The sequence below is a fragment of the Trichomycterus rosablanca genome, chromosome 9 (genome assembly GCF_030014385.1).
Source record: "Trichomycterus rosablanca isolate fTriRos1 chromosome 9, fTriRos1.hap1, whole genome shotgun sequence".
Lineage (NCBI taxonomy): Eukaryota > Metazoa > Chordata > Actinopteri > Siluriformes > Trichomycteridae > Trichomycterus > Trichomycterus rosablanca.
Window position 1 is genome coordinate 5,897,431 of NC_085996.1, and position 15,615 is coordinate 5,913,045.

The 15,615-nt window shown below is 37.6% G+C and overlaps 1 protein-coding gene across 1 annotated transcript; it reads right to left on the reverse strand.

The window, feature by feature from the left end:
• Positions 1–1,803: 1,803 nt before the first annotated feature.
• Positions 1,804–14,224, reverse strand: LOC134320493 (B-cell lymphoma/leukemia 11B-like). The gene is made up of 2 exons (XM_063001900.1): positions 14,068–14,224; positions 1,804–2,195 (listed from the first exon to the last, which is right to left on the reverse strand). The coding sequence occupies exons 1-2, from the start codon at positions 14,129–14,131 to the stop codon at positions 1,804–1,806; spliced, it is 456 nt and encodes a 151-aa protein (XP_062857970.1). The 5' UTR covers positions 14,132–14,224.
• Between the last annotated feature and the right edge of the window lie 1,391 nt (positions 14,225–15,615).

A 15,615-nucleotide genomic window follows, 5' to 3' on the forward strand; every position in this document is an offset into this window, starting at 1 on the left:
TACCTGTGTTAATAACTAGAACCTGAGTCAAAACTATATTACCTGTGTTAATAACTAGAACCTGTGTTACAGAACTACATTAACCATGTTAGTTACTAGAACCTGTTACAGAACTATATTAACTGTGTTAATAACTAGAACCTGTGTTACAAAACTATATTAACTGTGTTAATAACTAGAACCTGTGTTACAAAACTATATTAACTGTGTTAATAATTACAACCTGTGTTACAGAACTATATTGAGTGTGCTAATAACTAGAACCTGTTTTACAAAACTATATCAACTGTGTAAATAACTAGAACCTGTGTTACAGAACTATATTGAGTGTGCTAATAACTAGAACCCGTGTTGTAGAACTGTGTTAAAACTAGAAAATATTTTACAAAACTATATTACCTGTGTTAATAACTAGAACCTGAGTCAAAACTATATTACCTGTGTTAATAACTAGAACCTGTGTTACAGAACTACATTAACCATGTTAGTTACTAGAACCTGTTACAGAACTATATTAACTGTGTTAATAACTAGAACCTGTGTTACAAAACTATTTTAACTGTGTTAATAACTAGAACCTGTGTTACAAAACTATATTAACTGTGTTAATAATTACAACCTGTGTTACAGAACTATATTGAGTGTGCTAATAACTAGAACCTGTTTTACAAAACTATATCAACTGTGTAAATAACTAGAACCTGTGTTACAGAACTATATTGAGTGTGCTAATAACTAGAACCCGTGTTGTAGAACTGTGTTAAAACTAGAAAATATTTTACAAAACTATATTAACTGTGTTAATAACTACAACCTGTGTTACAGAACTATATTGAGTGTGCTAATAACTAGAACCTGTGTTACAAAACTATATCAACTGTGTAAATAACTACAACCTGTGTTACAGAACTATATTGAGTGTGCTAATAACTAGAACCTGTGTTACAGAACTATATTAACCATGTTAGATACTAGAACCTGTTACAGAACTATATTAACTGTGTTAATAACTAGAACCTGTGTTACAAAACTATATTGAGTGTGCTAATAACTAGAACCTGTGTTACAGAACTATATTAACTGTGTTAATAACTAGAACCTGTGTTACAAAACTATATCAACTGTGTAAATAACTAGAACCTGTGTTACAGAACTATATTGAGTGTGCTAATAACTAGAACCCGTGTAGTAGAACTGTGTTAAAACTAGAAAATGTATTACAAAACTATATTACCTGTGTTAATAACTAGAACCTGTGTCAAAACTATATTACCTGTGTTAATAGCTAGAACCTGTGTTACAGAACTATATTAACTGTGTAAAGAACTGATTGGCGCTCTGTCCAGGGTGTTCCTGCTTTGCACACAGTGTTTTCTGGATAAACCAGACCTGCCTGGACCTTGATCAGAGACTTCTTATAGTTGATTTTAACTTAGAAAGGTCTTGTTACCTGTGTTTATGATACAGGTCAGGTTTAATGATTAGTTTCTAATTTCTGAATTGAAATAAATTAAAAACTAATTTTATACTGTTCGTTAATATTTGTTAATAACCTTCATGTCTGTGTGTATTCGTTCTAGTATTTGTGCAGTCCTAACAAACAACACAATAAATCCTTGAAACTATTAAATTAATATGATAACGCCCATAATATCCAGGCTCCGCCCCTCTGAAGGGCCCTTCCTCCACTCGCATGTGCCTGACTGTACTGTTTCTATACCAACTGCTTTACTGACCAACGTCTGTGCTCATGTATGGTTCAGAAAGGCTGCAGTCCTAGAACAAGACACACTAAACCATGCGTTAAAATCCCTCCCCCACCTCCTTACCTGTCAGTACACTCTCCTGCTTGGGGCAGATTCCTCTGGCAGGCGTTAGACGCTTCTCCTCCTCCTCACCTGGTGTGACCTGAATGCCGATCTCTACAGGGCGCGCCCTCCTGGCGATTTCTACCCTCGGCCTGTTGGGTGACGTCGATGCGCCGCTGCCGCTCCCTCTGGGTTTCTCGTGGCATGGTCCGGCACCGCGGCACAGCCTTCGTTTGTGCTCGATAAAGGCCAAGATTTCACTGAGTGGGAAGTTTGTCTGGCACTGTCCACAGGTCAGCAGGTCTCGCTCTCCAGCCCCGGCCACTGGGCTGAGAGGACACGCCTGCACGGAACGAGGCTCCGCCCTCATGTCATGGCTGTCCTCGGCTGAAAGGGAAAAAGTGTTTGTAATTAATGTCAGTTTATTAAGTGATATTAATAAAATGTATAAAGGGCGCTCGGGTGGCAAAGCAGTAAAATACGCTAGCTCAGTACTGCTGAGATATGTGGATCCGAGGTTCAAATCTGAGCTGTGCTATCAGCCGGTCGGGTGTCTGCACAGACATGATCGGCTGAAGTCCAGCGGGGATGGTCAAAACAGCCTAGCCATTGGGAGACGCACTTGTCATTGAGCTCTAAGTGTTGGTCCCAAGGCCAGATAAAATAAGAGCGTTGCATTGGGAAGGACATCCAGTGTAAAAACTGTGGTGACCCCTAAATATAAGAGCTGTAAAAAAACTAAAGGACAAATAAAAGTCATTTAAACAGAAGGGACTCCATATAAGGATTTATCCATATAGGTCAAGTAAAGCTAAATGGTGATTCCGATTGTGTACATTTGATGTTTCACCAAAATGCACCTTGAATATTTTAGACGAGCATAACTGATCTGGTAAAGCACCCTTATCAATCTCCTTTAAAACCTAAAATCTACATGATAACACAATGGTTTCCATTTCGGGGCTTAAAGTGGCCACAAAACACATATACACCATATACCCGCTTAATATGATGCACAAGCCATGCAATAACAGTTTCTGTTTTACAGTCCTGCCTTGTTTACACGCCGATATCAGCCACCACAACACCTGTGAACTACAAACTGAGATCAGACAAGGTGTTAGTGCATCAGTCGGTGTGGTGCAGAAGCATCCTGCACTGGTGTCTTTGTTTCCGGTCTACTTCTTTGCACTGGACCGGATGCTGGAGACGTGCACTTGCACTGTACAGGTAGACGAGACGAGCGCTGCGCTGCGCTCAAACCGCAAACGGGGCACCAGAGCCACAGGGCCGCCTCGCAGGTGCACCTCGGGAAAAAGCTTGGTTAAGGATACTCGACAAACAAACGCCTTCCGTGTGAACCGTTTGCAACGTGCAAACCAGAATATGCAGACTATGGCTGCAGGCGTTTTTATTAGCACATCTACTGGATAGCATTTTATTTCATCAGCTATAATGTTGTATAGTAATATATTCAGTATAATTTCCACTAAAAGAGATGACAAACATCAAGCACTAATACAGTCGCAACAGAAAATACATGTTGTGCATATACTGTTTCATGTCCTGTAATGTAATACCAATCACTCTATAAGAGGGGTGCGCCTTATCCAGACATCAGTTCACTCAAACACACCTTAACAGCATGTTTTAATGAGTTGGGAGAAAATTAGAGTAGCCTAGAAACCTAGCTGGACATGGGGAGAACTTGAAAACCTCCTCATGGGTGGGAATTGAACCCAGTTTTTCAGGACCACCGCTGGTGTGTGACACCCACTCTACCAGCTACATTCAACTGAGCTTTAAACTGGCTGAAATGTTCATGCTTTGTCCATGTGCACAAAACTTCAATCCAGCTTTAAAATGATGCTTTTAGAGGCTTGTGTTGACGTGAAACTCACTTGACTGTGGACAGCGTCACTCATTTCCAGCAGCTTTTATTCATGGCAGACATACTGTATATGCTCTATATTTTGGTGGTTTCTGGATTACATCTGACAATCTGAAAGAATTTTCTCGTTGCATATGATGACAGTTTAGGGTGTTACTTTCCGGACTTTAGTAAGAGATCACTGTCATATGTACTATGTAATGGGTGCAGTCAAACTAGCCCTATTTATATGGACACAGAGATGTCACCAGCTGTGGTCTACTGTACACAGAAGGCCTTTATCTGTCATATACACTACAATAAGAGTGCAGGGTCAGTCATTGCATGGCACCCATATAGCTGAGAAGGTTGAATGGCCGCACAGAGTCGAGATTTAAAACCACAACCTTCTGTTTAACACTTCTGGCTCCCACTGTCCCAGGGAATTAAATGCTGTGCCAAAAAGCTAAATGTCATTATTTCTATACCACCAAATTAAAAATCACATGAATCACTGGGGCTAACACTGAGCCTAAGATGGACATAAACCTTCATCTGTTATCATACATGTAAAAATATTATATTTTAAAACATACTTTATTTTATTTTTATCATTATTAGTTCTTTACTAACAAAGATGTTTAACAAAGAATTATACTTGAAACGCTGGGGTGGTGCCATCAAGATGTTTTAAGTAATTTGATTAAGGATCTCTGAGTCTTTGTGTCAATTTTAGCTGTACCTTAAACTTCTCAGGTGAAAGCTACATACTTTCGTATACCTTTCTGATTGTATAGGTGTGTGCCTTGCTGTGCTATGTGATAAACAGCTTAAACGCTAACGTCAAATAATCCAAAGCCGTGTCACTACCACACACCTGGCCATCTGTACCCGACTCTCAGCGTGAGATGAAAGAAGCATCAGCCTGTTTGTTCTCACACGGTTGAGTAAGATCGCCGGAGGAGGAACATAAATGTCATGGAGTTGGCAAGGCTCCCAACGCCACAGGAATGGCGGACAGGAGCTTGTTCAGCAGCGCCCGCGCCCCCGAGAAAAAGACTTTACCAAGAAAAAGGGGGGAAAAAAAGAAAACACCCAACACTGCCATGAGGCAGGGTGCAGAAATGCAGAAAATACTTACGTGTACGTGTATGAAATGGTTGACAGACACAGACAGACTGAGAGACATAAAGAAAATTTTATCAATTACAAGCCATCAGAGAGCAGCACCTCCTAAAATCTAAATGCATAGAAGTAATAATAACAACAACTATTTATAACTGATTTTTATTGTGCACATTAAAGCAAATTGAATAACTTTGTGCATTTTATTTCTATTTTATTTATTTTACAGTGGAGTGCTGTAAAACTGCTATTACTTAAACTATTACTAATAATTATTTAATTCTAACAAAATGCATCTAGTCCTGGTGCAATTTACATCTGCAGATACAGATTTGTAAACCAAAAAGTGTTTCATACATTAAATATTTATATTTAAATATTTTTGAATGTAAATATAAGGGATGTGTATTGAGTGATGGATGATAAATACAGTTATGGCATTTAGCAGACTCTTTTATCCAAAGCAACGTACATTACTGTGACAATATACAGCCTAAGCAATTGAGGGTTAAGGGCCTTGCTCAAGGGTCCAACAGTGGCAAACTGGCAGTGGTGAGGCTTGAACTGGCAACCTTCTAATTACTGGACCAGTATCTTAACCACTAGGCTACAACTGCCCTAAATAAGCGCAAAGGGCATTAAAGACACTGTACGCAGTAAAAGCCTCCGATCTTAAAGCTTGAGTTCATCTGACAGAGTGTTAGACAGATAATTATATCATTTCTATCAGAGTTTATTTTTTAATTTAGATTTAAAACCTTATACACACATCCTCACCATTCCCTAAATATAATAATATATTAATAAGAGTTCAAATGCTGGTGTTCAAGAAGTAAAATCACTGCATGAGCAGAACTAACAAAATGCCAGTAATCACAACGCAATGTAAAATTAAAGAGGTGCCACTTAAATAAAAGGGCATCAATGGGCTTGAATGCAATAAAAATTCAGGTGTGACTGGCGTTCACAGCATCGAAAAAAGTCTGTAATAGGGGTGAATAAATAAATAAAAACGCTCTAATGATCGACAGCAAGCTCGGCAGCTGCTTGTAGAGAAAAGCATCCGTACACATTTGCTGCAAACACGTCCAAGCTGCTTCTCAGATTTTCATCAGGCCACCTCGCAGGCGCCACATTACAGGAGCCGAGCATATTTCCAATCAGGTGCTGCACAAGCTCGGGATATATTTACTGTACACGCCAAAATCAGTGTCAGTTCTGCTCAGCGCTGAACCACGTAGGCCTGCATACCAAATCAAGCTCACGCTACGCACATCAATGAGTTCAGACCCGACTCGCAGTTCATTCAGTCTAAAAATGCACCATCACAACTGGATTCGATAATGTCCGATCTGCAGCGTAACGTAATACCTCCCCGAAACCTGTTCACACTCCAGTTAATCCGCATCCCGGGGGGAAACCGGATCCGGCCATAAACTGAATTAATTTTATCCATCTACAGATAAGAGGTTTTAGTGAACGTGGGTAAGGAACGATACTCGTGGGATGACGGGTGGCTACACGAGGAATGTGCAGGCCATAAATACACTTATCACACATTATCCCTGAAGGCTGTAATCAGAGGGCAGGACAAATTCCAAAAGTATATACACACACAAATGTGCACAATCAGGCAAGAAAAAAGGGGATCTCAGTGCTTCTGTAGAGTCCTAAAGACTTAAAACACTCCCATCAGCTCAAAATGTTCACATGCAAACCTAAAGAGTCTGTTTTCTCATGAAATGCACTCTTATTAGATCTGCAGGTACAACATGGAGATATACTAAACCTTAACCTGTATGCGTCATACAGCTATGATGCACCATGCAGCTGATTATGCGGCGGGTCCATGACAAACGTGATTATAAACCAATCCATCAGTACTGCTCTATGTATGTTCACATAACCCTGTTATAGATCTGTCCTTCACTTCCAAGAATTGACAATTAATCACACAGGACATACTGATTATTAAAATTAGGCATCAGGCCTAGAGGCGATGCTCCTCAAGCAGGACTTGTTAAACACACAGGATGTAGAAGCTGGAGATAAACGGTCACTTTTACACAATGTACAGTAGAAACGTGGCATGTGTGCATCCACCGAGCCTGACACAAGCCCATTACAAAACAGCTTGCACTACATTCACCAAAAGGTGAACCACAGGATTATGATGGACACCCCCCTCCTACACACAAATGTTCCCAGGGTTTCATGCATTGAATCATTACATGCAATATTTTCACGTACACTTCTAGCCCAAGGATGTTGGTAATCCGGTTCTGTTAGCTTAATTTACCACCTGGTTCCACTCGTCATTTTATGGTTCCAATTTTGCAGCAACAGTTTAGGGAAGGCCCTTTCCTGTTCCAGCATGACTAAAAGCAGCTCTATAAAGACGTGAAGAAAATCTCGGTTTAAAGAGACTCCAGAGTCCTGATCTCAGCCCCACTCTGGAATGAACCGGAATATCAACCAAGGCTTCCTGACACAACAGTGAGCACAAATTCCTACAGACATACTTCAAAGTCTTGTGAGAAGCCTTCTCAGAAGAGTGGCTGTTGTTCTAGCTGAAAGAATCACACAGAGGTCTGTCCATAGGGTGTTAGTGCCCAGTGTTTTCAGGTAGCGCCGGACCCACCGTGCCGCTAATAAGGATGAAACAGTTTATTGAAGATGTAGATTATTATATTTTATTCATTCACTGATTTATTTCTACTAACTGTTTCATCCTGGTCATTACCTGGAAACATTGTGCATAAGGCAGAAATCTACCCTGGTTAGGGTGCCAATCCACCACAGGGCAACACACCACACAAACTGATTCCGGTGCTATGTGCCACCCAATCACCAGCTGTGCCACCATATTTAGTACTGGAATATGTAACAATGTTTACTGCATGGAAGTGGAAATAGTTTAAAATGAAATAAGGTGTATACATATGAAATGAACTATCTACCTGTATAACCTGTCTGACCACGTGCAGTGAAAAGATTGTACTACTCTAAGAAATTGAGCACTATAAGAATAGTGACTTTTGTGTTCTTGGTTTCACTGATGTTGTTTTCGTCACAAAAACGGTTCGACACGTCTTCACTAACACTAAAGACGACATCCGAAGAAGTGTGGGTGCACATGCACCTAAAATACATTTAAATAAGAATTAAATCATAAACATATTTAAATCATTCACATTTCTTTTCAGGATGTATATGATAACCAAGGTTTTCCTAAAACCAGTATGTTGTGTCACACATTGTCTGTATAAGTTCCTGCTGTCGCCTTTAAACAGAATAAAAAAAACCCACGCTTTTCAACATTATTTCACCTAAAACTACAGAAAAAGGGTAAAGTGCCGGAAATTGGTGGCCAGGTTTTTTTTTTTTTTTTTAGTTTATTTGCATATTACAAACCAAAATCAGTCTTGCTACTGAGCAATAGTTGACTACACGTGTAACTGCACAAGCTTATAATGTTCGACGATATCTATCTATCTATATGGTCTGATCATTTCATAGCTATTAAAACTAACCTCATGTTTATTTGTATCCTCTAACGTTTTTGGACGTATGTATTTAAAATACTGCCTTTCCTTCAAATGCATTTGTAACATCCGTCCATATTTTGGATTTTTTGTTTTGCTGTAGAATTTAAAACGTCCTGGATTTTCTTATTTATTAATTGAAAAAGCAAAAACAAAAGAGGTAAAATGTGAATCCAAAAATTAGACAAGAACCCTTTTACATTTTCTACAGTCAACAGTCTTTCAACAGTCTAAACAAATTGTGAATGTCATGTACAATAAGACACAGTTGTCAGGCAAGTAGAATTTTTTGGGTTAATAGGTAATTTATGGCCTGTTATAATACTGTCATGGATTTTTACAGAGGTCGGCAAAAATGTATGGACACTTAAACAAAAGAAGAACCTGTATAAAAGTCAGTCGTAGTACCAACATCAAGGGATGAATATAAATCACCTTTGAACATACGACACATTGCAACTTATGTAAAAGTCCATATGTACGTATGTGCGTGTGCAGACCCACGTCTTACACTGGCCTATACTCTGTGTTTATTTTCAGACATGAAGTATGCAGATCTTCCAGTTCCCACACCTTTTGTTTTAACCTAACATGACCTAGGGGTCTGATCACGCTAGGCTAACGTTAACTTTGTACCTGACAACTGCCTCAACCGACAGGACAGGTCCTGTTCTGGGAGCGTTAACTTATCCAAATGAGGCCTGTCTGGTTTTCCCCATGTTTGACCTTTTATATGCTTCAAGTCTGTTTTATGCAATCGGTTTAAATTCTCTCACACCACACACACACACTTCCTTGGACACACACATACACAAACAAACTGCTTTTATATGAGTCATTTACACTTGCACTTGTACTGTAAAAGTAAACATGCACCTACATGTACACACATACACAGATTGTTAGCATGTTCTCATGTGCATGCATGTTAAAACATTGTCTGCATAGTTGTACAAATATATACCAGTTTATAGTCTTATATAATTATATAACATGAATTTCATGCTAAATTATTGATTAATTGAACATATTGCAAGCATCATGCCACAGAACATAAACTGTGCACAAAAATTGCAGCTAAACAGCAGTTTTATTTCCTGTAGAGGATGTGTGAACTTATTTTTACTTCAGACAATTCAGACAATATTCAAAATTCACTTTTACCATCATTTTAATTGTTATATAAAAATTATATGATCCTATTTAATAAAGATTCTGCTGGAATGCAGCTGGAATTAAATGTAGGCCTCATAAATCAGTCTATAATGACTTCATGATACGTGCACAAATCAAACAAAATTAAAATCATCAGTGTGACAAAAATGTTCATTTAAACTGCGAAAATGAGAAATGCATTAATATTCAAATAAATAAGGACGAAGAAGGGCAGACATTTAGGTGTCTCTAATAAGACTAAGGAACTAACTAACATGCTCATATCCTAATACTCATCACATCACATCATTTTTTAGCTTTTCAAAAGGACGCAGATTAAATTAACATTAGTAATTTGACTAATTACTGTAAATTTGCTACTCAAATGTAGCAGGAACTGAACAGCTTAAAGGCGCGACACTCGCTTGGCTGCTACATTTGATTAAAAAAACGTAAAAATGTTCAGGGAATGAAGAGAACTTTAAGGAAGTTTAAATCTTAAGTAAAATTGAAAAGCACTAATTGATGTAACTATTAAATATTATTGATGCTATTTTGAAATTATGAAGATACTGTAAAGTGATTATAGATGAGAAAAGGTCAAGAAAATTCTGTAAAAGCCACAGTATATACGAATAAACACAGTATTTCAAGTCCTTACAGTTAATTATACTGTTTATTATTACATTATTACTAGTTATTATATACTATCTGGATTGAACTATTCAGTCTGGATAAACTGGTTATAAATTCATGAAAAAATATTAAAACAATAAAGAAATTACGTTTAATATGATGTACCTAGGTTATTAAAAAGAAACTAGACCCATATGCGTCATGTTCCGTTTGCTAATTTGGACTATAACTGGTATGAAGCTCACTGTACTTCACACTGGAGCAGATTAAAGCTTCTTTATCAAACATTTGTGTGTCAAGCATTGAGACACGAGCATTTCTGAACTGTGTAGAGAGAATTAGAGAGCTTGTGCTGCTGCGAGTCAGACTACACATAACACTGGAGTTAAAGTAGATGTTTGGGTTTTTATATAATCAATTTATATAATCTATAATTTAATATGACCCAACGTTTACTGACTCGCAACTTGCTGCTATAAGATTATCTGTACGGTGGAGGACAAACGATGCAAGCTAACGTTTCAAACTGCAATAGCGTTATTTTACCACAGAGGTCTCCAAACACACAAACGTTACATCCTGCCAATTAGAACTTTAGGATTGGGCGATTAATAAAGACAAACGTTCTTCAGAGGCTGTCAATATACGTTTGAGAGGTGAAGTTTGGGTAATTTGGGTAAGATTTATGTATAATAAACACGGATGTGTGTGTATGTGTGTGTCAGACTGTGTTCGTGAAATAAATGTGTGCTCGTGCGCCATCATTAAAATTTTGCTAACTTTTGTACTGTTTTTTAAGAGCGGTTTGTGTGCGACTAGTCTGTAATCTGTACTTCCTCTTTCCTGCTTTATCACCCCGTAAAACTTTAGTATAGATTTCTTAAAAACACACGTTCATCTACACATTCACGCACCAAGCACACACATACACACTTATATTCACATTTAGATACACATTTTCACACATACACACTCACACACAGATCTTACAGACACATCCGTTAGGTAACACACACACACACATCTACAATTCCCACTTTATATATATATATAATAGAACCCATGTTGTTTTTATTTTGGGGTGTTTATTAATTGTATCACCTCAGCTTGTTATACAGTACAATTAGTAAAAATTATTACTAGTCAATAGTATAACTAGTAATCAGTAACTAATAACAGTAAACACACTGATTTTCATGGTGATATTTTGGTTAGCTTCACCTTTGCCCCATGTAGCTCATATTGCACATAATAAAAATAAAAGCATCCCTTAATCGTGTAATTCACAAAAACAATCTGCAGTTTGTGCTTCACACACTTGCATATACACAAACTTAGACATATCAAAGTCCCACACTCCTAAAAACATTGAACGTATTTCTATTTTCTTTATGATATCTTTACATTTTGTTTCAGATTTGACTGTAAATCTGTTTGGACAGGATGTTACAATGTAAACATAAACTGTTGACTCATAAACAGTATATCTGATACCAGCTATTGATTTAAGATAAGTGGTTTATTCATTTAGACAAGCACTGTACATTAATGTGGGAGTTTACAGGACGCTTTTCTGCACATATTTCTGCTTATGAAGTTAAATATCACTTATTATTTCAGATTATTAATAGTGTACGGCCATATTCAAAGCTTGTGGTTCCTGCTTGTAGGTTCAGAGAAGTTAGCTTCGACTGAGGAAGCCTTCGATAAGGCCGCTTATCCAGCTACTTACTTTAGCCTGTTTCTCTTTTATCTGCTTTACCAGACAGTAATAACTCATAAAATGTCTTCATTTAGTTACACAGTGTATTGTGTTAAATAGTTAAATTATTAGTCTTACTTATTTACAACTGATTTTTCTTAGGGCAAGATAAATGCCATGATAATCTATAGTACAACCAGGTAAAACTAATGTTAAATAGTAAGAGTATATAATTTCATTTATATTTGCATAAGCAACATAATTTGATCTGGCATTAACAGAACACATTCAGATTCACTCCTCTTTATTGGTCCAGTTATCATCTATAATAATTATTATTATTGATCGATACGCTTACATGCTCAAGGCAGGCAGCGTGCTTAAACAATCATCAGTTTAAAGAGGCAAAATACAGTTAAAATACCAAAATGAAGAAATAATTCTGCCAAAATTATCCTACCAAGTACAAAAATGTAAACAGAATGAATGCTTTATACTAACAGCTACTAAAAAAGCATTATAAAAGCACAAGGTAACATGAAATATAACACAGGTTATTTATAATCATTAAAATATACGCCCCCACTCTTGGTCAAACAGAGCATTTCAAGTTCATGTTTACTTTACGAGTACATAAATAAGTAGTTTTACATTTTTTATTTTATCTAAGTCAGTTCACACATTCACAGCTTCATTTTAATTTGCTCATCAGTTCAGGGATGTGGAGTTTAATATAAAATACCAGGTTTGTCAATAATCCAAACGAAGTGTGTGGCTGACAGCTACTGATCAGTTTCCAGGTACAAGAAAACACAAAGATGAATAATAATCACCACAAACAGTAAATCTTAGTTAATCACGAGTAGGTTGGGTAGGAAACTTTTGCATCATTGCTAAAGAAAAATGCGGGGGTTTAATTGTCCTGGTCAAACAGACAGAGCACGATGATTAGTAGCTTTACTAGAATTATTATTTCATTATAATGCAAATACAACAAGTTTCTGGTTTAAAAACATTTAAATTTCTAAACATAATTTATATTATAAATGAAATAATTTGATCACTTAATTATCTAGACATGCTGTTAGTCTGATTAATTATATTAGAGTTTAAAACCTAATTCATTTTATATTAATTTAAAAAACTACCTCTAAATTGTATTATTATATGGAATAAAAAGAAAACAAACATGCATTTATATACTTAGACCTAAAGATTAAGTGGAAGGCAAACAGTTTTAGGTACTCCTTATATATTAAGTTTTAAAAATGTAACAATGTAAAGATCATTTGCTTGTTTAAATGGGGTTTTGCTTTAGGAACCATTCAATAATGAAAGTTTACTCATTTCCGTCTGCAGTAAATATAAAAGATGCAAAATAAAAGTCGTTTAAAAATCTTAATAATACAGGTTAGAAAATGTGAATATTCCCTGAACTGTAAGGTCAGCTTTTAATTATTCTGTAAAAGAACATTATTCATTGTTTTATTAAATGTTCTTTTTCTTAAATACGTATTTAAAAAATATAGCAAAAGAAAAAAATGTATAATGTTTAAATAAACAATTTCTTTATTCTTTCTCAATGTTTTAAAGAATTAAACACATGAATTTACAGAGTTACAAAAATGGTATGTATTTTCTTAACACTACTATTATTCTTAGCATCCAGTAAAACTAAAATAAATAAATAAACTGTTCCTTGCACTTTTTGTTTTATTACTATTATAATATAATATAACACACCTTGTGTGTGTGGTTGTACACTGATGCCAGAAACGCTTCAGTACCAGGAACACATTCGGAGCCAGAAAGATAATGAATCTTTTGATGTTTATTAATCAGAACTGGTTCTGTTTTGCACAAAACTGTCCTCCACACGGAGATCTGCACGTTTCTTTTGGTTGGTTATTAGACGGAACGTTTCAGGACTGTCTGAGCTCTGTCTGGGACCTGTGTGTTTTTGGGAGTGACACGCACGTGGTCCTTATGGATGCTGACCACCCACACGCGCCAGCACGCGCACAATCTGCACAAACTCCAAACCGCTTTTACATGATTCCGAAATGATGTGCAGGGGAATTACTACCGGCAGGCACGTGTGTGTGTGTGTGTGTGTGTGTGTGTGTGTGCGCGTGGAAGGTGAGCTCGCGCCGCTGCTGTTGAGAATTGCGCGTGTGCGGTGTAGTATGTGCGCACCTGCGTGTCCGTGTGTGCGGGGATACTCACGCTGCACGCTCTCTCGCTGGCTGACGGACAGGTGCTGCGGGTTGCCCTGTTTGCGGCGGGACATCGCCCGGCATCTCACGCGCACAGCCCGGGGGAGAAAAGTCCTCGAGACGCGCGTCTGTTCTTCCTCCTGCGCAAAACTTTTCTCTCCTCCGTGTGTCCGGTCGCTTTATATTTTCGCACAACGAGGAACCCAAACGCGTCCTGAATGGAGCTGACTCTTCGTGGACCTGATCACACACAGTTTCTCTTTTAACACCCAGTCCAGGCTGCACACAAAGCATGCACCTTTCTCTAGAACTCGCCTTTTGGCTTCAAACGACTGTCCGGTGTGTGTTGTCCTAAATGCGTGTCTCGTGCACATCCAGAACGATCCCGCACTGACATGTAATACCGGCGAGCTCGCGCTCCATCCTGCCAAGCGTCTGCGCGCGCGAAAACTGACCGAAAGACTCAGTGCGCTCGAGACACAGCCGCCTCTCAACAAAAAAAAAAAACACCGGGACCGAGCCAGTAATTACGTCCTTACGTCGGGGGAGGGAGGACCCACCCTGTTGTGCGTGTGTGTAAAGTGTGTGTGTGTGTGTGTGTGTGTGCGCACATGTGTGTGTGTGTGTGTGTGGGCAGGGGTTACTCCAGACTGAAAGAATAGAGGCTGGAATTCAAGTTCAAGTACGGACGTGAGATTCTGCTCAAGAGCGCAGCGGCGCGAGCGAGCGCTACAGGGGCGACAGCGCGAGACAAAAGAGTAACCGGAGCACGAGCGCGCTGATGATGATGTGATTTAAAACTCAAACACTAAAACAAAGCAAAACTGATGGTTTTTATATAGAACAAAACAGAACTTTACTTGTGCATGTTGTTTCATTTACCTGCAGGACTTTAATGCATAAAAAATATGTACAAAATTAAAATAAATGGACACGTTTTTTTTACAACGACTTTAATTAATAAAGCAATTCTCTGCTGATTCTAGTGCACGGGTTTGTTTGTTAAATGCAACAAATTATAAAAGCGAATTATCAAATGCTGCACATTATACATTTCATTTTTATTAACTATGTTAAATGTGCATATGAAATAGAAATTGTGCATTGGAATAAAAATGTTATATTTATTACCTACCAGCATTGTACTGTAATACTTACTTCATATTTCTCACGCACCTTGAGCTTTGCTTAATTAATAATTTTTTTTAAGAGTCTTTTACTTACTTAATTTTTTTTCTAATGTACCTTGAGCTTTTACTAATTGTTTCTGATGTACCTTGAGCTATTGTGATATGATGAGGTTGTGTCTCTAAATTATTTTGTTTTTGTTTTTTTAGCATCCTGGTCTGAATCAGCATGGTTCTAATGCCAGGCAGAAATACACATGTGAAAATGAAATCTTTACAGAGCAGACGAAACTAGTTATTATGGATAAACTGTTATCAGTTATAAGTAATATTACTGATATAAATGTATGAAAACAAATATAATAATCAATAATTAACCATTTATCTATCTGTCTGTCTGTCTGTCTGTCTGTCTATCTATCTATCTATCT

Bases quoted from the DNA above. Each gene is read 5' to 3' on its own strand.
- LOC134320493 (XM_063001900.1), bottom strand. From the start codon at position 14,131: ATGTCCCGCCGCAAACAGGGCAACCCGCAGCACCTGTCCGTCAGCCAG. The intron at 2,196-14,067 runs GTGAGTATCCCC...TTTCCCTTTCAG, and splicing joins CCAGCGAGAGAGCGTGCAGC to CCGAGGACAGCCATGACATG.